The sequence below is a fragment of the Oryx dammah genome, unplaced genomic scaffold, assembly GCF_014754425.2.
Source record: "Oryx dammah isolate SB20612 unplaced genomic scaffold, SCBI_Odam_1.1 HiC_scaffold_14, whole genome shotgun sequence".
Lineage (NCBI taxonomy): Eukaryota > Metazoa > Chordata > Mammalia > Artiodactyla > Bovidae > Oryx > Oryx dammah.
In genome coordinates this window covers 20,971,168-20,988,463 of record NW_024070198.1, presented here as the reverse complement: position 1 = coordinate 20,988,463, position 17,296 = coordinate 20,971,168, and the positions used below count along the sequence as shown (strand labels likewise).

The 17,296-nt window shown below is 36.6% G+C and overlaps 1 protein-coding gene across 3 annotated transcripts in view; it reads right to left on the bottom strand.

Annotated features, from left to right (window-relative positions):
- Positions 1–17,296, bottom strand: part of SLF2 (SMC5-SMC6 complex localization factor 2) — a 40,544-nt gene that overhangs the window by 9,025 nt on the left and 14,223 nt on the right. For all 3 annotated transcript variants that reach the window (XM_040254485.1, XM_040254486.1, XM_040254487.1), the window contains 10 exons: positions 16,734–16,901; positions 15,714–15,816; positions 11,677–11,752; positions 10,775–10,916; positions 5,760–5,862; positions 4,974–5,150; positions 3,399–3,496; positions 2,746–2,833; positions 1,073–1,204; positions 240–317 (listed from right to left, as the gene is read on the bottom strand). In XM_040254485.1, the coding sequence (XP_040110419.1) occupies positions 240–317; positions 1,073–1,204; positions 2,746–2,833; positions 3,399–3,496; positions 4,974–5,150; positions 5,760–5,862; positions 10,775–10,916; positions 11,677–11,752; positions 15,714–15,816; positions 16,734–16,901 (1,165 nt within the window). The remainder of the gene's footprint in view (positions 1–239; positions 318–1,072; positions 1,205–2,745; positions 2,834–3,398; positions 3,497–4,973; positions 5,151–5,759; positions 5,863–10,774; positions 10,917–11,676; positions 11,753–15,713; positions 15,817–16,733; positions 16,902–17,296) is intronic.

Below are 17,296 nucleotides of genomic sequence, written 5' to 3'. Positions count from 1 at the left end.
AAGAGAGTAGCTCCTGCTGGTACAACTAGAGAAAGCCTGCACAGCAATGAAGACTCAGTGCAGACAACAAAAAGGCTGCAAGGTTACCATCACTTCTCCCTTTCCAGTGCACATTGTTATTTCGACAGTGAATCCAAAGCGAATTTGATAAAAATTATATTTTCTCCTATATAAAAAATGATCATTATTCCATTAATAGTGACATTTATTAAAAATAAAAAGGATGAAAAAATACCTACCCGTTGTCCAGAAGAAAAGGAGTGAGAACAACTAACCTCACCAATTAAATGAAGAAGAATGTAGGTCAGGTAATATGCCTGGTAGAGAAATGAATAAAGTCAACACCCATGGATGAAATTAGCTAGAGTACATGTCATGCCAGTTTAAACATTAGGGAAGTTGCCCAGGAAGGACTGGATTTGCTAAAGTTGACTGGTAAGTAAGCAAAAGTCAAGCATTTATCCCAGGTTTCTGATTTCTAATTCAAATTCATTCCTTTTACCACCTCATGACTGCCCTAGTAAAGGGCTACGAAAAATACTCGCAGTATTAAATTACCAACAAGAATCCTTTTATTTCAATCTTCAAGTTAACTGAAGGATTTTTATGACAGCAATGAACGAAAATATCATTCACCATATAACTATGCTGCTGCTGCTGCTAAGTCGCTTCAGTCATGTCCGACTCTGTGCGACCCCAGAGATGGCAGCCCTCCAGGCTCCCCTGTCCCTGGGATTCTCCAGGCAAGAACACTGGAGTGGGTTGCCATTTCCTTCTCCAATGCATGAAAGTGAAAAGTGAAAGTGAAGTCACTCAGTCATGTCAGACTCAGCTACCCCATGGACTGCAGCCTACCAGGCTCCTCTATGCTACAATGTATCTAGTCTCTAAATTAAGAAATGTTGTACACCTGTAGTGGATTCATGTCAATCTATGCCAAAACCAATACAGAATTGTAAAGTAAAAATTAAAATAAATAAATAAATAAATAAAGAAAGAAATGTCTATGGTTAGGAAGCTATCACAGGTTGTGCTCAAATGTACTCTTTTGAGATGATCTAGCCCTGGATACCTGCTTTTCAAGTTCCAAATGAAGACTATCATCAATAGTGTTATTTGGTTGTTCAGCTCTTTTCTTCAAGACCATTTTCTTCAACAAATCTGAAGGCTTCATTTGCACAAGATAGCGATGTAAGACTGATATCTATCAAAGGAAAGAGGAGACAATGAAACATATTAGGCAATACACTGAGGCATGTTTTTTTTCAGTGTCCTCTGTTCATTTTGCCTTCTCTAATTTAGCTTCTTAAAGTTCAGTGATATTCATTTATTCTTTACTTGAAAGTCCCCAACCGAGGGACTTCCCTGGCAGTTCAGTGGTTAAAAACTGCACACTCCCAATGTAGGGGGCACAGGTTTGATCCCTAGTCAGGGAAAATTCTGCATGCCACGTGGTGCAACCAAAAAAAACAAAGTCTCCAACTGACCCACCAAGGTTCATGTGTCTTTTATATACTGTTAAACTTCACTGTAATAAAATGAGGGGGGGGGGGTCAACTGCTTAAAAGGGATCCTAATTTTAATTTTTTTGGTTGCACTTTGAGGCTTGTAGGATCTTAGTTCCTCAACCAGGGATTGAACCCAGGCCCTGGCAGTGAAAGTGCCAAGTGCTAACCACTGAACCACCAGGAAATTCCCTAAAAGGGATATTAAATTTAAGATTTAGTACTTTTAATTGAAGATGAAAACTTAAGGAGGAGATCAAACTGCATTACCAAACAGAGGTCAAAGGGAATACTTTTTATGAAAAATTATTTGAAAGTCAGCAAAGTTGAATCTTCATCTTTGTGAGTAGAAGTCACTGAATTCTGGAAAGAATTCTCTTTTGATGGCAGTAATATCACTGAAAGGACTGAGAGCTATTTCTAATTACCTTGAATCAAATCTACTTCAACTCTACTAATATAGAAATAGCTGTCCTTTTCAATCTCTCTGTCCCATAGCACCCTGAGCATACTTCTGTCACTGTTCTTGCTACACTGTACCACAATGGTTGGTTAATTGTTTCAACCACTACAGTTTGTTTTCAAGGCCAGAATCTCTATCTCCACTTTTATTTTTAGTCTGTAGGATGTGATAGATTATTTAATACTGCACTGCAATTCAAACAAGAACACCACATTTAGATCAGATTCTATGTTTCAAATTCAACTACAAATAGCCCCCACTAGTGCCTTCAGGACTTCTCAGAATGGATTTTCTATAGGACATGTTTATATACACGCATATATATACATGATATATTCACTACTGAACAAGTACTTAATTATAGGGCAACCACATTTAAGCTCTATAATTTAAAGATTAATATAGAAATATAAAAACAATACAATTAACATTTAATAGTTTTGCAATTTCTAATCTCATGATAAAACTGCTAATGTTGACAAGGTGAAATAATTAAATAGTCACATTTATATAGCATATTATGATTTTCCCAGCACTTTTTATAAACTAATTCATCTAATTGTCCACAACCATCCTATGTGGTAGATGGTGTGATATGTCTCCATTTCACAGATAAAGAAACTGGGTCTCATTGGTTAAATACCATGCAAAAGATTACATGAACAGTATTCGGCCCAAGAGTTAAGCTCTAACTGAAGGACTTTTGACATAGGATCCATCATTTTTTTCTATACTTCTCTCCCACTTATTGAAAGAAAACAAAAGTGCTATTTATACCTGCAGATTATTCACATTAGGGATATCTTCACGTTTTTCATCCAAAAGCTTTGAAATAATCACTAGGCTGAGGCACTGTCTCAGTTGCCTGAAATTAGAATTTTAAAGTATTTAGGATGCATTTAATCAATACCGCTTAAGAAGCAAATGAATGAGCCAAAAGAAGTTCTTCTAATTTGCAACACAGCTAATGTTTCAAGAGGAGGCTATATAAGAATATATAAGCTTTATTAAAATAGTAACATTTCCATGTAAAATATTTGTACACAAAGTTAAAGTTGTCTGAAGTGCAGGAAAACCATTGAGAGCCTTTATGTTTGACCCTGACAATTTACTGTTGGAAAATCTATTTTATTGCTGGAATTCCTTTTTATTAAAGCAAAAAAAAAGGGCGAATTGATTCATTTTTGTGGTATATGCCATCTATATTAAGTTATCAGATAAGCTAAAGCTAAAATTAACAATCAAGACTATTACAAAGTGATCTGAGCTGAGAATCAGAATCAGGCTGTCAATGCCTTTTCTTATAATTTAATATCAAATAAAAGACTCTGATCTAACATTCAAGAAATGATGAAAGGAAATAAAGGACCTAAAAGCATTTCATTAATGTAAACATAGTTTTCTAATGTTTCATTCTCACTTTTCAATACCTTCCACGTGATGTCCAGTTAGGGACCAGCTGTACCAACCAGAGAAGGTTGTGGGGATGAGTGGAGAGTTCGTTTATGGCCAGAGAGAGTTCAGGCACCTGAAAACAAACCGTGAGCAAAATTTTTCACATAAGTTAGTGGAATCAAGTATCTAACAGATCATCCATGTCCCTTCTTGACTTAAGATTACAAAAAGAGCACACAGATTCAGTTTTATCTTAAACTCTAGAGTAAACAGAATAAATACATTTATCAGAATTTTATTTAACTTCTGTGTTTTGTGCTACATCAGATCTACACTGATTTTAACAGTCCTTCAAAGAATAATCTAAATACAAATACCAGTTTCTAAAGGTATATAATAAGAGTTGCACAATACATGTTCCTGACCAGGAATTTTTTGAATTTAGGAATCCACAAGTTTAAATACTATTTCAGTATTCAAAATAATCCCTTAGTCAGAGTCAGGAAGATCCCCTGGAGAAGGAAATGGCAACACACTCCAGTATTTTTGCCTGGGAAATCCCATGGAGAAAGGAGCCTAGTGGGCTACAGTGAATGGGGTCCCAAAGAGCCAGACACGACTGGCCAACCGAATTTAAAAAAAAAAAGGAAAGGCAATATAGGATAAGGGTAAGAGATAAGACTGATTGTGTGCTGTGCTAAATCGCTGCAGTCATGTCCAACTCTGTGTGACCCAATGGACTGTAGCCCGCCAGGTTCCTGTGTCCATGGGATTCTCCAGGCAAGATACTGGAGTGGGTGGTCATGGTCTCCTCCAGGGGATCTTCCCAACCCAGGGATCGAACCTGTCTCTTATGTCTCTTGCATTGGCAGGCAGGTTCTTTACCACTAGTGCCACCTAGGAAGCTGAAAATTGATTACATTTTGATAACTGCTGAAGCTGGGTGATAAGTATTTAGGAGTTCATTAAACTGTTTCCCCTACTTTAGCACGTTTGACATTTTCTACCAAAAAAAAGGTTGAAAAACATAATTTTAAAAAACCTAACAAAAATTATCCATGTTTACCCTCAATGGCCACAGAAATTTAACTCAAATTCTTGTATGTGTGATTCACTCTACCATTTCAATTTAGGTCTCTGTTCAAAGGTCACTTCAGAAAGGTCTTCTCTAACTGCCTCTTATCAAATAGCAGAAGATCCCTGCCTTGTCCTGCTTTACTGTAATTTGTAGCATTTACTATAACTTAATATGATATTATAATCTACATTTACACTGTTTATAACCTAAGCCTTTGACTAAAAAGTGCAGGGAGAGCAAGGGTTTTATCTTCACATAGCTTTATCTCTAGCACCTGTATTAATAATACTTGGCTCACAGTTAATCTCCAATAAACATAACACATTTTTTGTTGAATGAACGGCTTCAGTTTTAGAAAAGATTCAGTTTCATGAATTAAATACAGTTCCAGCAAAGACAGTCCTTTCCTCAGTTAAGTTTTCATCTGCTGAAGACCTCAACTTAGGTTAGAAACTGTCGCTTCTGCATGCACTATGAAAGTCAAACTGTGATGCTATACAAAAAACAATACTAAAGTTTTAAGTAATGTTACCTTTGTGTTCCAATCTCTGATGTTTTTCATCAGGTTTATTAAGAGACTCTGAAAGTCCACTAGAGGAATCTGTTTCAATTCTTTTTCCAAACTCATTTTAAACAACATTAAGATCAGTAACATTATTTCACGATCCTGGTAACCTTCTGGATGTATAGATGTACACAAGCCTAGAAACTTTGACACATATCAGAGACAAAACAACTTGAGGAAATATATTCTGCTTGAAGAGTTTACAGTATAAACACTTTTTGACAAAAAATGCAAATAGGAACTACACAGAAACCAAAACATCAGCTGTCTAGGAAAAGGCAAAAAACATTCATGTTAATAGTTGAATTGCTAAGTATTTTCTTCTCCATTTTTAATTTTCAAGATTCTAACAGTTCAATATCACTATTGATTTGATTCAGTCACTAAAGATGTTTTAACACTTATTAATTCTTGGTCGCTAGGGTATACTGTAAATAACAATTTTTCTTTGTATATTCTAATTCTAGAAAATTATTGGTTTCAAAAATACTAGTTTCAAAAAGCTTCTTGGTAAAGGTATTCCTAAAACTATTTTAATCACATAATGCTGATTAAAGTTCCCTTTTGCTCATAATAGTAAAACAAAAATAAAAACAGCAAAATCAAGTTTTAATACAAAGAATATTGTTAAGGAATTTCAGACCCTAGAAATTCCATGGTAAAACACTAGTGATTTTGTTTGAAAATCGCTAAGCAAAAAACTAAATGGTTCCAGCTCTGTGCTAAAGACATACAAAACAGTTTTTTTCCTACCTTAACCACATTTAAAATGTTGGTTTCAGGGAGAGAAGAAAAAATTGGCTTGTAAGATGAATCTTCATTTTCTTTCACCCCCAATGTCATCTGCGTTTCAGAACTATAGAAAAGTGAATAAAGCAGTGAAAAATTAGGAACAAAATTCTGAGAAGCACTGAACAACAAAAATTCTGAGGTATAATTACATACGATAAAAGAAATACACACATTTAAAACTTTGATGAATATGTATATACTAGTGTAACCACCATCCCAACCAAGAAATAGAACATTTCTATTACTTACCAGAGTCCTTGTCAGATCTGAGTTAATCAGCTACCTCCTACTCCAGGTAAATTTGATTTCCATCTCTATACATTAGTTTTCCCTGGAATAGCTGCTTTTTATAAGGCAATCTCCCTGTTGCTCTTGGTGTCTGAGAGCTATGTAGAAGGTGGCTCTGACTACAAAGAACTCAAAATACTTAGAAGACTCCTGAGTGGCCCAATAAAACTGCCACAGCAATATAAACAATTCTAAGCATTTCAATTTTGGTTGAGGAAATCAGTGAAGGTTCATGGCAGAGAGACAAATGAACCTAGCCTTCAAAATATAGGTAATATTTTATTTAATTTTTTGAATAAATAACCCTTTCATATGGTTAAAAAAACGTTAAGTGATATTAAGGCACAGTGTGCTAAAGAGAATGGTCCTTGCAGTCTAGTCCCTCAGCAGCTCATTCCCCTTCCCATGGACAATTACTACTAGCTTCAGCCCTTCCTCCTGTAGGTGTTTTATATGCATACAAGTAAATATGAATGCACCTCTCTCCAATGCTTTAATACTTGTATCTTGGAGATACTCCTATAACTACATGTGCAGAACCTTCTTATTTCTTAAAATATCTGAGTAGCTGTAGTGACTATCAGATGAAGTACTATATATTATGCCCCCAGAACCATGTCTGGCACACAGTAAAAATATGTAAGTATTTGTAGCTCCACTTAAATGAACAGTGCTTCAGGAAGTGAGACAGATAAGATTTTGATAAGCAGACACTGAGGATGGAGGTGAGGGTCTTGCATGAGGAAGATCCAATGCAATAATGGCTAATGTGAAGAAAGAGCAAGAGAATCAATTTGGTTAACAAAAGGGTGAACAAAATAGAAAACAGGTCAGAGTCAATTGAAGAGTCTTAAATACAGGTGTAAAGGTTTAAAAGCGGAGAAGAAAATTTTCATAAAAGGAATCCTCTAACAGCGAAAAGAATAAGTATATTGGAGGTGGGAAGCTCCCAGGAGGAAGATTTCTGCCGTGCTAGACATGAGAGGAGGATCTGAATAAGGCTGATGCTAGGAATGAAAAGGAAAGAATAGCTGTGAGATAGGTACAGGAAGAGAACACAGCGATGTAACAATTAATGGAATGTAGAATAGAAAGAGGTTAGAACTAAGTCTGTATATCCTGCAGACTAATGCTAAAGAACTGTTACTTGAATCCTTTAATGTCTTACTCTCCCTATCTGAATATTTACTCTAACAACCTTCAAATCTATTATTTGGGTGCATATTTGTGAATATGCATACACATAACAGTGAAAATAGACAGGCTACACGAGTCCTAGTAAGAAAAGAGTGAGTTGTGGTCACCTCTCAACAGGATTTAGTCTCGTACTCCATGCTGTTTAAACAGGTATTTCATTATGCTTCACTTATTCCTTCACCAGCTCACTCTTGCTCATCTGTGTTCATCTTTCCTAACTTATAGCCACCACCTCCTGGCTGCAGTCACCAAACCTGACTAAGGCAACTCTTCAGTTGGTAAATAATCAATCAGAAAAACTATTATTGGCATTTGCTATGTCTTAATGAAATAATTGTATCTTTACTTCATTATTTCCACTATAGTACCTGTTCACTACAGTGAAAAAATTCAAATCTGTTGCATACATACAAAATCACCACATACTACTCAGTTCATTAAATGTTAAATAATAAAATAGTAATAACTTTCTAAATATAGGTATTTGAGTATTTTGGTCTTTTTTTGAGGGGAGAAATATTGGAGCTTTTGAATGGTCTGAGAAAGCATTATGTTTCCTATTTAAAGTGACAGAATACAGTCTTCATGAGAAAATCTGCTATCTAATGTATTAAGACACTCCTTGGAAGAAAAGTTATGACCAACCTAGATAGCATATTCAAAAGCAGAGACATTACTTTGCCGACTAAGGTCCATCTAGTCAAGGCTAGGAGAAGGCAATGGCACCCCACTCCAGTGCTCCTGCCTGGGATATCCCATGGATGGAGGAGCCTGGTGGGCTGCAGTCCATGGGGTCGCTAAGAGTCGGACATGACTGAGGGACTTCACTTTCACTTTTCACTTTCATGCACTGGAGAAGGAAATGGCAACCCACTCCAGTGTTCTTGCCTGGAGAATCCCAGGGACAGGGGAGCCTGGTGGGCTGCCGTCTATGGGGTCGCGCAGAGTCGGACACGACTGAAGCGACTTAGCAGCAGCAGCAGAGTTCCATTCATAGTTGACGATTACACAGTGCAGGGGTTGGAGCACCCACCCGCCACAAAGTCTAAAATCCTTGTATTAGGTATTACTGGCCCTGTATACATCTGCAGTTTCAATCAACTGATGATCATATAGTATTGCAGACTCTTCAACAACCTGGGTTTGAACTGCGCAGGTGTACTTAAAAGTGGGTTTAAAAAAATAGTAAATAATATAGTACTATTATGATATACTCTCCCTTCCACTCAACTTTCTTTTGACTTTTGTTTATGGTGATTACTGTCATAGAGATTTTTCTTTAAAAAAGTGGTCAAATATGTTAAATATCTCCTTTTATGGATTTTGCATATTCAAACAAAATCATCTTCCCTTCTTCTAAGATTATTAAAAAAAGTTTTATTACTTTGTGATTTCATTATATACATTTAAATCTTTACTGTATCAGTCTGAAGTATGGGAACACTAGAAAGCCACCTCATTCCCAAATAATGGGTAATATCAGATACTGAATAGCTCACCCTTTCCTCATTTTTTGAAACACTACCTTTAGCACTTACTAAGTATTTGTTTCTTTTCTGGGCTTATTTTCTTCCACTGATGGAGCTTTCAATCTCTATACCGGTCCCATGTTATTATCTGCTGAGGTCAATCCTGCCTCATAACTTCTCAAAACTTTCCTGGGTATTATTTTTTCTATATGACTTTAGAATCACTTGTAGCATCCCAATTCCCCTTGTCTCCACAAAAACCTGATTGGCATTTCTTTAATTTTGCTGGAGTATAGTTGATTTACAGTGTTGTGTTAGTTTTAATTTTTAATTAGGATCTCATCAAGTTCAGTTTACCTTAGGGGGAGCTCTGATGTATTTATGATGAATTTTCCTACTGTTCTTTTTTGTTCTTTAGTAATTTTACACACACATACACAACTTCTATTTAAGCTTATTCCTAGGTATGTAGCATATTTTTCTTACTATTGTAAATTAAGTATATCTTTTAGTTAGCTCATATATCCAAAGGTTAGTAACTTCTCTTTAACATCGTACGTACCCTGGCATCCATACCAAATTTTCTTACTAGTTTGTCATTGCTTTTCAATTGACTCTTAGGCTTCTATGTATACATTAAATCACCTTTTCTGCAAACAATGAATCTTTCACCATTTCCAATCTGTGCATCTTTTTTTCTTATCTAATTATTTTGACTTATTGTGTTTGAGCTTTCCTCTTCCCAGGCTTCAAGGCTGAATTCTTTTGGTTTCTGCCCTCTAAGGTTGGTCCAGAGGTTTATGTAAGCTTCTTACATGGTGAGATCTGTGCTGAGTTTTGGTTTGTTTGTTTCTCCTCTGATGGGCAAGGCTGAGTGAGGGGGTAATCCTGTCTGCTGATGATTGGGTTTGTATATTTGTTTTGTTTGTTGTTTAGATGAGGCATCCTGCACACGGTGCTATAAGTGGTAGGGTGATGCCAGGTCTTGTATTCCAATGGTTCCCTTTGTGCGAGTTCTCACTATTTGATACCTCCTAGGGTTAGTTCTCTGGTAGTCTTAGGGTTTTGGAGTCAGTGTTCCCACTCCAAAGCCTTAGGGCCTGATCTCGAGTTTTGCATGGGGGCCTATATATTCTTTTCTGCTGGTCAGGTACTCTTGTCTGCTCTCAATTGGTGTTTGGCACGCACTTCAGTGTCTGAAAGTATATTCCTGATGTATCTGTGCAGAGAGATGTACTCCACGCCCACCTACTCCTCCACCATCTTGTTCTTCCCCTGAATTAAACAATTTTTTTCACAGAGAATAGAGAAAGTGTTTGTATGAAGATTCGGTAGTTCAGAATTTTTCCAAGGGGAGCTGATGGAGAAAGTTCCTTTTCTTCTTATAGACCATGGACTCCACTACACAGAAGAGCCTTGCTGGCATGGGCAAGCAGCTAGGCTTGCAGCTCCTTCAGCTCCCACCATATCTTCCCTTCAGCCTCTCTAAGTTCTGGGCCTCTCCGTATATTTTACTTGATGAACTCTGATACAAAAATGATCAGGTAGATGGAACCATGTGAAGAGCTTCTCTCCGTAGGCAGCCCTGTCCTGCAGCAGAGGGCATGCCTCTGGGCTGGCCTACAGGAGGGCGGCTAGGGTGGGGCTGGGGGGTGAGGACTAGGGGTGAGCCAGAGGTGACCAAGCCTGAAGCAACTGAGGTGACTCAGGTGGCAGTAGCTGTTCATGGCCTAATTGTTTTGGCCAGTAATCCCCAAATAGTTGTAATAACAACAGGTAGTCTCATTAAAAAGAAAATTTTTTTTTTTAATTTAAAAATGTTTCCACTTTTTCCCTGTTAAATATGATGGTGGCATTTAGATTTAGATGTTAAGAATGTCTCTCATTCAAGATCCATTTCAACTTTGAGAGACTTTTAAAAAATCAAGAATGAATACTGAATTTATCAAATGAATATTAACTGTTGTTATATAAATCACTTAGAAGATAATTTGGGGAGTTAATAGTGAAAAGAACACTTACACTAGATTGTCTTCATTAAAGTCTGGCTGAAGATTCTCCAGAGGAAATAAAGATCTAAAATCAATTCCCATATTGAAAAACACAGCAGCTATATCAGACAATGATGGAATCCAGGGCCAAACTGGTGAATCACTGAAGGTATCTAGTTAACAGAAGAAAATATTTTATCCCAAATCTCGGGTTCACAAACCCTCAGTTGTAAGAAGATAGTCTGCATGTGAAACATGGATTATTAGCATGATTTCATAGAAATGGCAGCTGGTAATAAATTAACTATATAGTTATCTAGAATAATCATATAGGAATTACAGATTTTCAATTGAATAGGAAAGAAATGACATTTATGAACAAAATATCTGTGAGTGATGGATGATAAAAAGGTATAACATGGGAGGAACATTTTGAGAAGACTGGAAAACAACAACAGTAAGAACAGTAAGAAACCAAATACTGCTAACACAAAGATTTTATCATGTACAGTGTCTATGTAGTCCCAAGTCTCACAGGTAAATCATAATGCTTGTTTCATTAAAAGGGATCCCGAAGGTGAGAATGCAACTGTCATACTCTTACTTTCAATCTTCTCAGGCATAATCAGTACAATACTGTTGCTCACCAAAAAGCCAAAGTTAATTGGCTAATTAAATAAATAAACTATTTCTCTTTACCCTGCACAGTAGGCCATGACTTGGTAAAAATTATGTAAGGGCTGCACTTGTAAGATCTTATACCCCTTTTCTCAATGCAACTAAATGCACTCTCTTATTTATTATTAAAGACTTTATATTAAAAATAATTTTAATTCTATATTTCAAAATATCCTAATGTTTAGTAATATCAGAGATCATGTACAAAGTAACCAAAAATTCATGCTACTAATCACAGTAAATTTGTATACTCACCATTTCTTATTGTTATTTCCATTAATGTACTTAGAATCTGCATAGATACAATACAGTCTGTATGAACTGACATCATCTGTTAAAAGTAGATAGAGTATTGAGAGAGAAAAAAGAGCAAAGAAGGTCAGAGAGATTAACATACTCCACCCAACATATGAGTTGGAATTTAAATACAGATCTGATTCATAAGTCAGAGCTCTTTCCATTCTAATATGCTGCTTTTTCTTTTTTACAACTTTCATTTATAATTAGATAAATATAATATTTAAAATGATCAAAAGTACATTTCTAGTTCATATCATACCATGAAACCAAAAGACCATAAAGGAGAAGGCTACTAAGCTGATCATCACATCATGGGCAAAAATCAAATCACAAACTAGTAAAAAATATTTTACAAATATACAAATTAATATGTCAATGTGAATTTTTAAAAGCTACTCAATATCAGTAATAATCAAAGAAACGCAAAAAAAAAAAAAAAGACATATCATTAGTTGACTTCAGGATTGGTAAAGATCAGGAGTTGTGATAATACTCAGTGTCCACAAGAGTACTAAGGAAAGAGGTAGTATGCCCAATGTGAGTGTGATTTGGTAAAAACTGTAAAGCCTATTTGGCAATGTTTATGCAAAGTCATTGTCCTTATACTTTGATCTACTCAGGCCTTTTTATGAACAAAAATTAACATATGGAAGCAGATCATTAGTGTAATTTCTACAAGACAACTTTTGGGAATAAAATCTCAAGTTTAACAGACATTAAAAAAATCATAACATATCGAAAGTTATTTTAAAGTGGTTTTGTAGAGGAAACATATCGTGCTTCTATTTCTTTTGTTTTGGAACCATAGATTATAATAAATTTAAATCTAAAATGTAAGGATGAATAGCCTAAACTCTGGTTTCAGTCAGGCATATAACTTGTGTCATTTCAAAATCAACGTATGTGAAAAAAAAAGTCTTTGCTATGATATTTGAGTCATTACACTCTGCCAGCAGGGGCAGAATCATTCAAAGGCCTCCTGGTTACAGGACAAGTTCTAGATAGACAACCTTTTTGTAGGGGGTGATGAACTTAAAGGTGGGCAATACAGTAAAAGCAAAAGCTCTCAGTTGTGTCTGACTCTGCGACCCCTTGGAATTCTCCAGGCCAGAATACAGGAGTGGATAGCCATTCCCTTCTCCAGGGCATCTTTCTAACCCAGGTCTCCCACACTGCAGGTGGATTCTTTACCAGATGAGCTACCAGGAAACCCTGGTGGCAATACAGAACTTGGAGATAAAAAGTAGATATATATACATAAAACAATCTAATGTCTGTCAATTGAGATTGGGTTAATCATGATAAATCAATCATAGCACCACAAAGGAATACTTATAAAGGGATTAAGAAGAATGATAACATGTCTATATCAAGATGAAAATAACTCAGTAATTTATAGTTATCTGAAGAAAAAAAAAATTTATAAAACAGCCCATATTCTGTTCACACTGTCTTTGGTCAACTACATTTAGACACATGATAAAATCATGAAGAGGCAAACATTTCAATTACTTTAACAATTCAATTTCAAACTATTAGGATTATAGGATTAAAATGAATTCTGACACATTTTCTGGGGGGGGGGGGGGGGAGAAAAAAAAAATATATATAAAAGTTGGTAAATCTCTCCATCACAGAAAACAGACTTGGAATTGAAAAGAAATGAGAGACAAACTGTCTTACATGGAAAAAAGCACTTAACAAATGATTATTAGTTTGCTTTTCAAAGAATAAATATGAAGAGTATAAAAAGGTATGTTTATATGTCATTATTAGGGTTTTAAAGGCTATAATGATGGGCCCACATCAACATGACGAAAACACAGATGAATGCAAAGTCTTACTTGTAAGTTTAAGAAAAAATATATTACACAGAGAATCACGGAGTCCTGGCACGACAACAAATGAGGTTCTGAACTGTTATAAATATCTAGGGGTGGGGGTTGATGGGTAGTCTTGCTGGAAACTGCTGGCAATAAAGATCTTATATGGAGCACTTGTATTATTGGGGAGAACAAAGAACAATTTAGGAGTGAAAGTGACAAGCTAAAGGTCATTCAGAAGGGTGACCGGTAAAGGGACTTGAGAATATTTAGTGTGGGAAGTGATGAGTATGATAGTTGCTTAAATAACTGAAGGACTGTTAGATGAGGTATACTGTGGGGAGCTATAGAAAAGATAATTAGTACTACTAGATAAAAAGTATTTGGAGGCAAATTTTGATTTAATTAGGATTGTTAAGAAAAAAAAAAATTACTGGAATCCAAGAAGTGAGCAATTAAGCACAGGAAGCAAATGTTCCTGCCCCACAGTCTGTCCCACCTGTTATTCTCTCTGCCTAGAATGCTCTTATTTATCATTTGACATACCTATTAATATAAATGTACACACATTTACGGTCTGTCTCTTCTATAATAGAACATGGGTTTCAAGAAATCAGAAAGTTTTTTTATTACTGCTCTCTCCAGTAGTACCTGCCACAGTTGGCACTCAAATATGCCAGCTATATGAAAAATGAATGAGAAACTATACTGGCGTATCTAGTTCTTGCTAAATATGAGATTTTTTGAAATGCAATCTTAAAAGTCCAAAATAGAAACTGCATGTTTCCCCTACTTCTCACTTCATACTCTGATACCACTGGTATTTATAAAGTTACCATGTAGATATCACAAAATTAAGGTAATTATTTAAGTGAATTAAGTTAAATATGGAACTTCCTTGGTGGTATGAGTGAAGTCGCTCAGTCATGTCTGACTCTTTGCGACCCCATGGACTGTAGCCCACCAGGCTCCTCCATCCATGGGATTCTCCAGGCAAGAGTACTGGAGTGGGGTGCCAGGGGATCTTCCCAACCAAGGGATTGAACCCAGGTCTCCCGTATTGTAGGCAGATGCTTTACCATCTGAGCCACCAGGGAAGTAGTGGGTAAGAATCCGCCTACCAATGCAGGAGACAAGGGTCAGATCCCTGGTCCAGGAAGATTCCACACCATGGAGCAACTAAGCCTGTGCACCACAACTACTGAGCCTGTGCTCCAGACCCCAGGACTCACAAATACTGAAGCCTGTGCACCCTAGAGCCTGTGCCCCTCAAAAAGAGAAGCCACGGCAATGAGAAGCCCTCGCACTCCAACAAAGAGTAGCCCCCACTCACCACAACTAGAGAAAGCCTGAACAGCAACAAAGAACTAGTGCAGCCAAAAATAAAATAAATTTAAAAGTTCAGTATGAACAGGGACGAGAAATACTCAGGTGGATTTGCACCTCCCCAAATATGAATGGGGTAATATTAGCATACAATTCAAATCCTAACACTGTATGAAGCTGCTGGCACAAAAACAGGGGGAAAAGGTAGGAGAAAAACTCCAGGTACATAAGCATTAGAAGACCTTTTCTAAAGCAAACTACAGTAGTGATTTACCAGTGTGACGAAATGTCTTAGGCACAACTAGCAGTACTGCCTATCCTGCACTGTCTACACTGGCATTTTTTTGGCAAACCTTTTCCATAAATTTGTATTCATTTACTGGCTGCACTGGGTCTTCGTTGCTGCATGCAGACTTTCTCTAGTTGTGGCAAGCAAGGGCTATTCTGTTGTGGTGCTTGGATTTCGTTGGCTTCTCTTGTTGCAGAGCACAGGCTCTAGGAACTTGGGCTTCAGTATTTGCACCACACCTGGGCTCAGTGGCTGAGGCGTGCAGGCTCTAGGGCATATGGGCTTCAGCAGCTGTGGCACATGGGTTTAGCTGCTCTGCAGCATGTGCAATCTTTCCAGAACCCGTATCCCCTGCACTGGCAGGTGGATTATTATCCACTGTACCACCCGGCAAGTCTTGGTAACCTCTTTATACCAGTTTTTAACCCACTAAAATCATGGGTTTGATATGCTAGATTTTTTTTCTTTAGCAATATGCAAATAAGATATTTTAAAAGTTAACTTTTGACTGAAAAGTATAGAAAGAGACACTATCTCAAAAACATTTTTCTTACCTGAAACAGCCACTTTAACACAGGTACAGGACACTGGACATAGTGATAAGCCGAGGTAAGGAAGCCTTGTGTTGTCAAAAAAATTTGATCTGTTTTTCCTGACCTGAAAAAATACAGTGAAATCAATATGACTGCTATATTCATGGCAAGAAACTTGTACCACCACATCTGACATAATCAGGGAAATGAACAAGCAAACCATTGCAGTCCGTGGAGGTGGACTCTGCCCTAATGTGGATAGATTACTCACTAAAAAATTCAATCAGTGACCTCAAGCTGAACCAACCTGTTGGCCTGGCTCCAGATTTATCTGGTGGATGAATCTACATTAGCTGGCAGTGTTAAAGAGCCTATCAACTCTCAGAACACTGTCCGCTTTTGCCAGCCTGGGTTTGTACTTCCAAAAAGCTCAACACCAGAATTAGTGCTCTCTCTCTGGGTCTGAACTATCACACACCGAGAGAAATTAGACTAGTCTGGGTATTGTGGTAGAGACTGTTAGTTGCCTATTCTGACATCTGTTCATGTCTTTCCTCTTGGTAAATGAACTCTGGGGTTTTTAGCTGGGCACACTGGCTGCCTGAAATAAAAATCACTCCCAGGCTTCCTTGCAAAGCTAGGTGTGGCCATGCTGACTAAGTTCTACCCAACTAACTCTAAGCTGAAGTGTTGTGTGGGGCTTCTGGGAATTTAAATGTAAAGGCTGGCACTCCAGTAGCACCTGAAGCAACCAAGTGCTAAAGATGGTGAAGAAGAAAGACTATATTTATTGTGTAAGCTCTTGTTATTTTGACAGTCATTGTTATTAGATATTGATCTTAATCTTAACTAGTAAAGGCATGAGATATGCCAAACAACTATCTTACATTGCTTCAAATAAACACAAAGAGCAATAGTAATAAGAGGACTAAGAAACAGGATAAGTCTTAATAGAAATTAACCTTTCAGAAGAATTGCATCAAGTCAGTAATCTTTTAATTCTTATACAGGAAAAAGTAAAATGTCTATTTTCCTACTTACTTAAGAATAAGCTTTTCTACAGCACTTTGTCCGATAAAACCAGAGTCTCTTAAATCCAAAGTATACTGACTGAAAATTTTTCCAGAATTAAGGAAATTAAATATTTCTTCGCCTGGATGATGATCAGGAATAGCATCGATTGTAATTGAAAATTTCTTTAGAAATTCTCTGGAAAAAAAAAGAAGTTATTGAATACTGAACAGTTATACTGCATATAGTTTTGTATTTAAAGACCCTTCTCTTAGGACCACTATTAACCCTAGATTAGAAGGCCTTAACATTTGCTTTTCAAGTCCACCCCAGATGGGTTAAGAACCCACCATATATTATTCATAAACAACCACCAATGGTCTATTTTATGAAAAACAAAATTTTTAAATGTATTTTTAGTAGAGTGTATTTATGAAAAACATTGAATGCTTTTTTCCCTCTGAATGATTTATTTATTTATCTAGTTTTATTGAGGTATAATAGATATACAACATGGTATAAGTTTAAAATATACAGCATCAAGATGTGACTTACATCTTGAAATGATTATTACAAGTTTAGTGAACATCCAC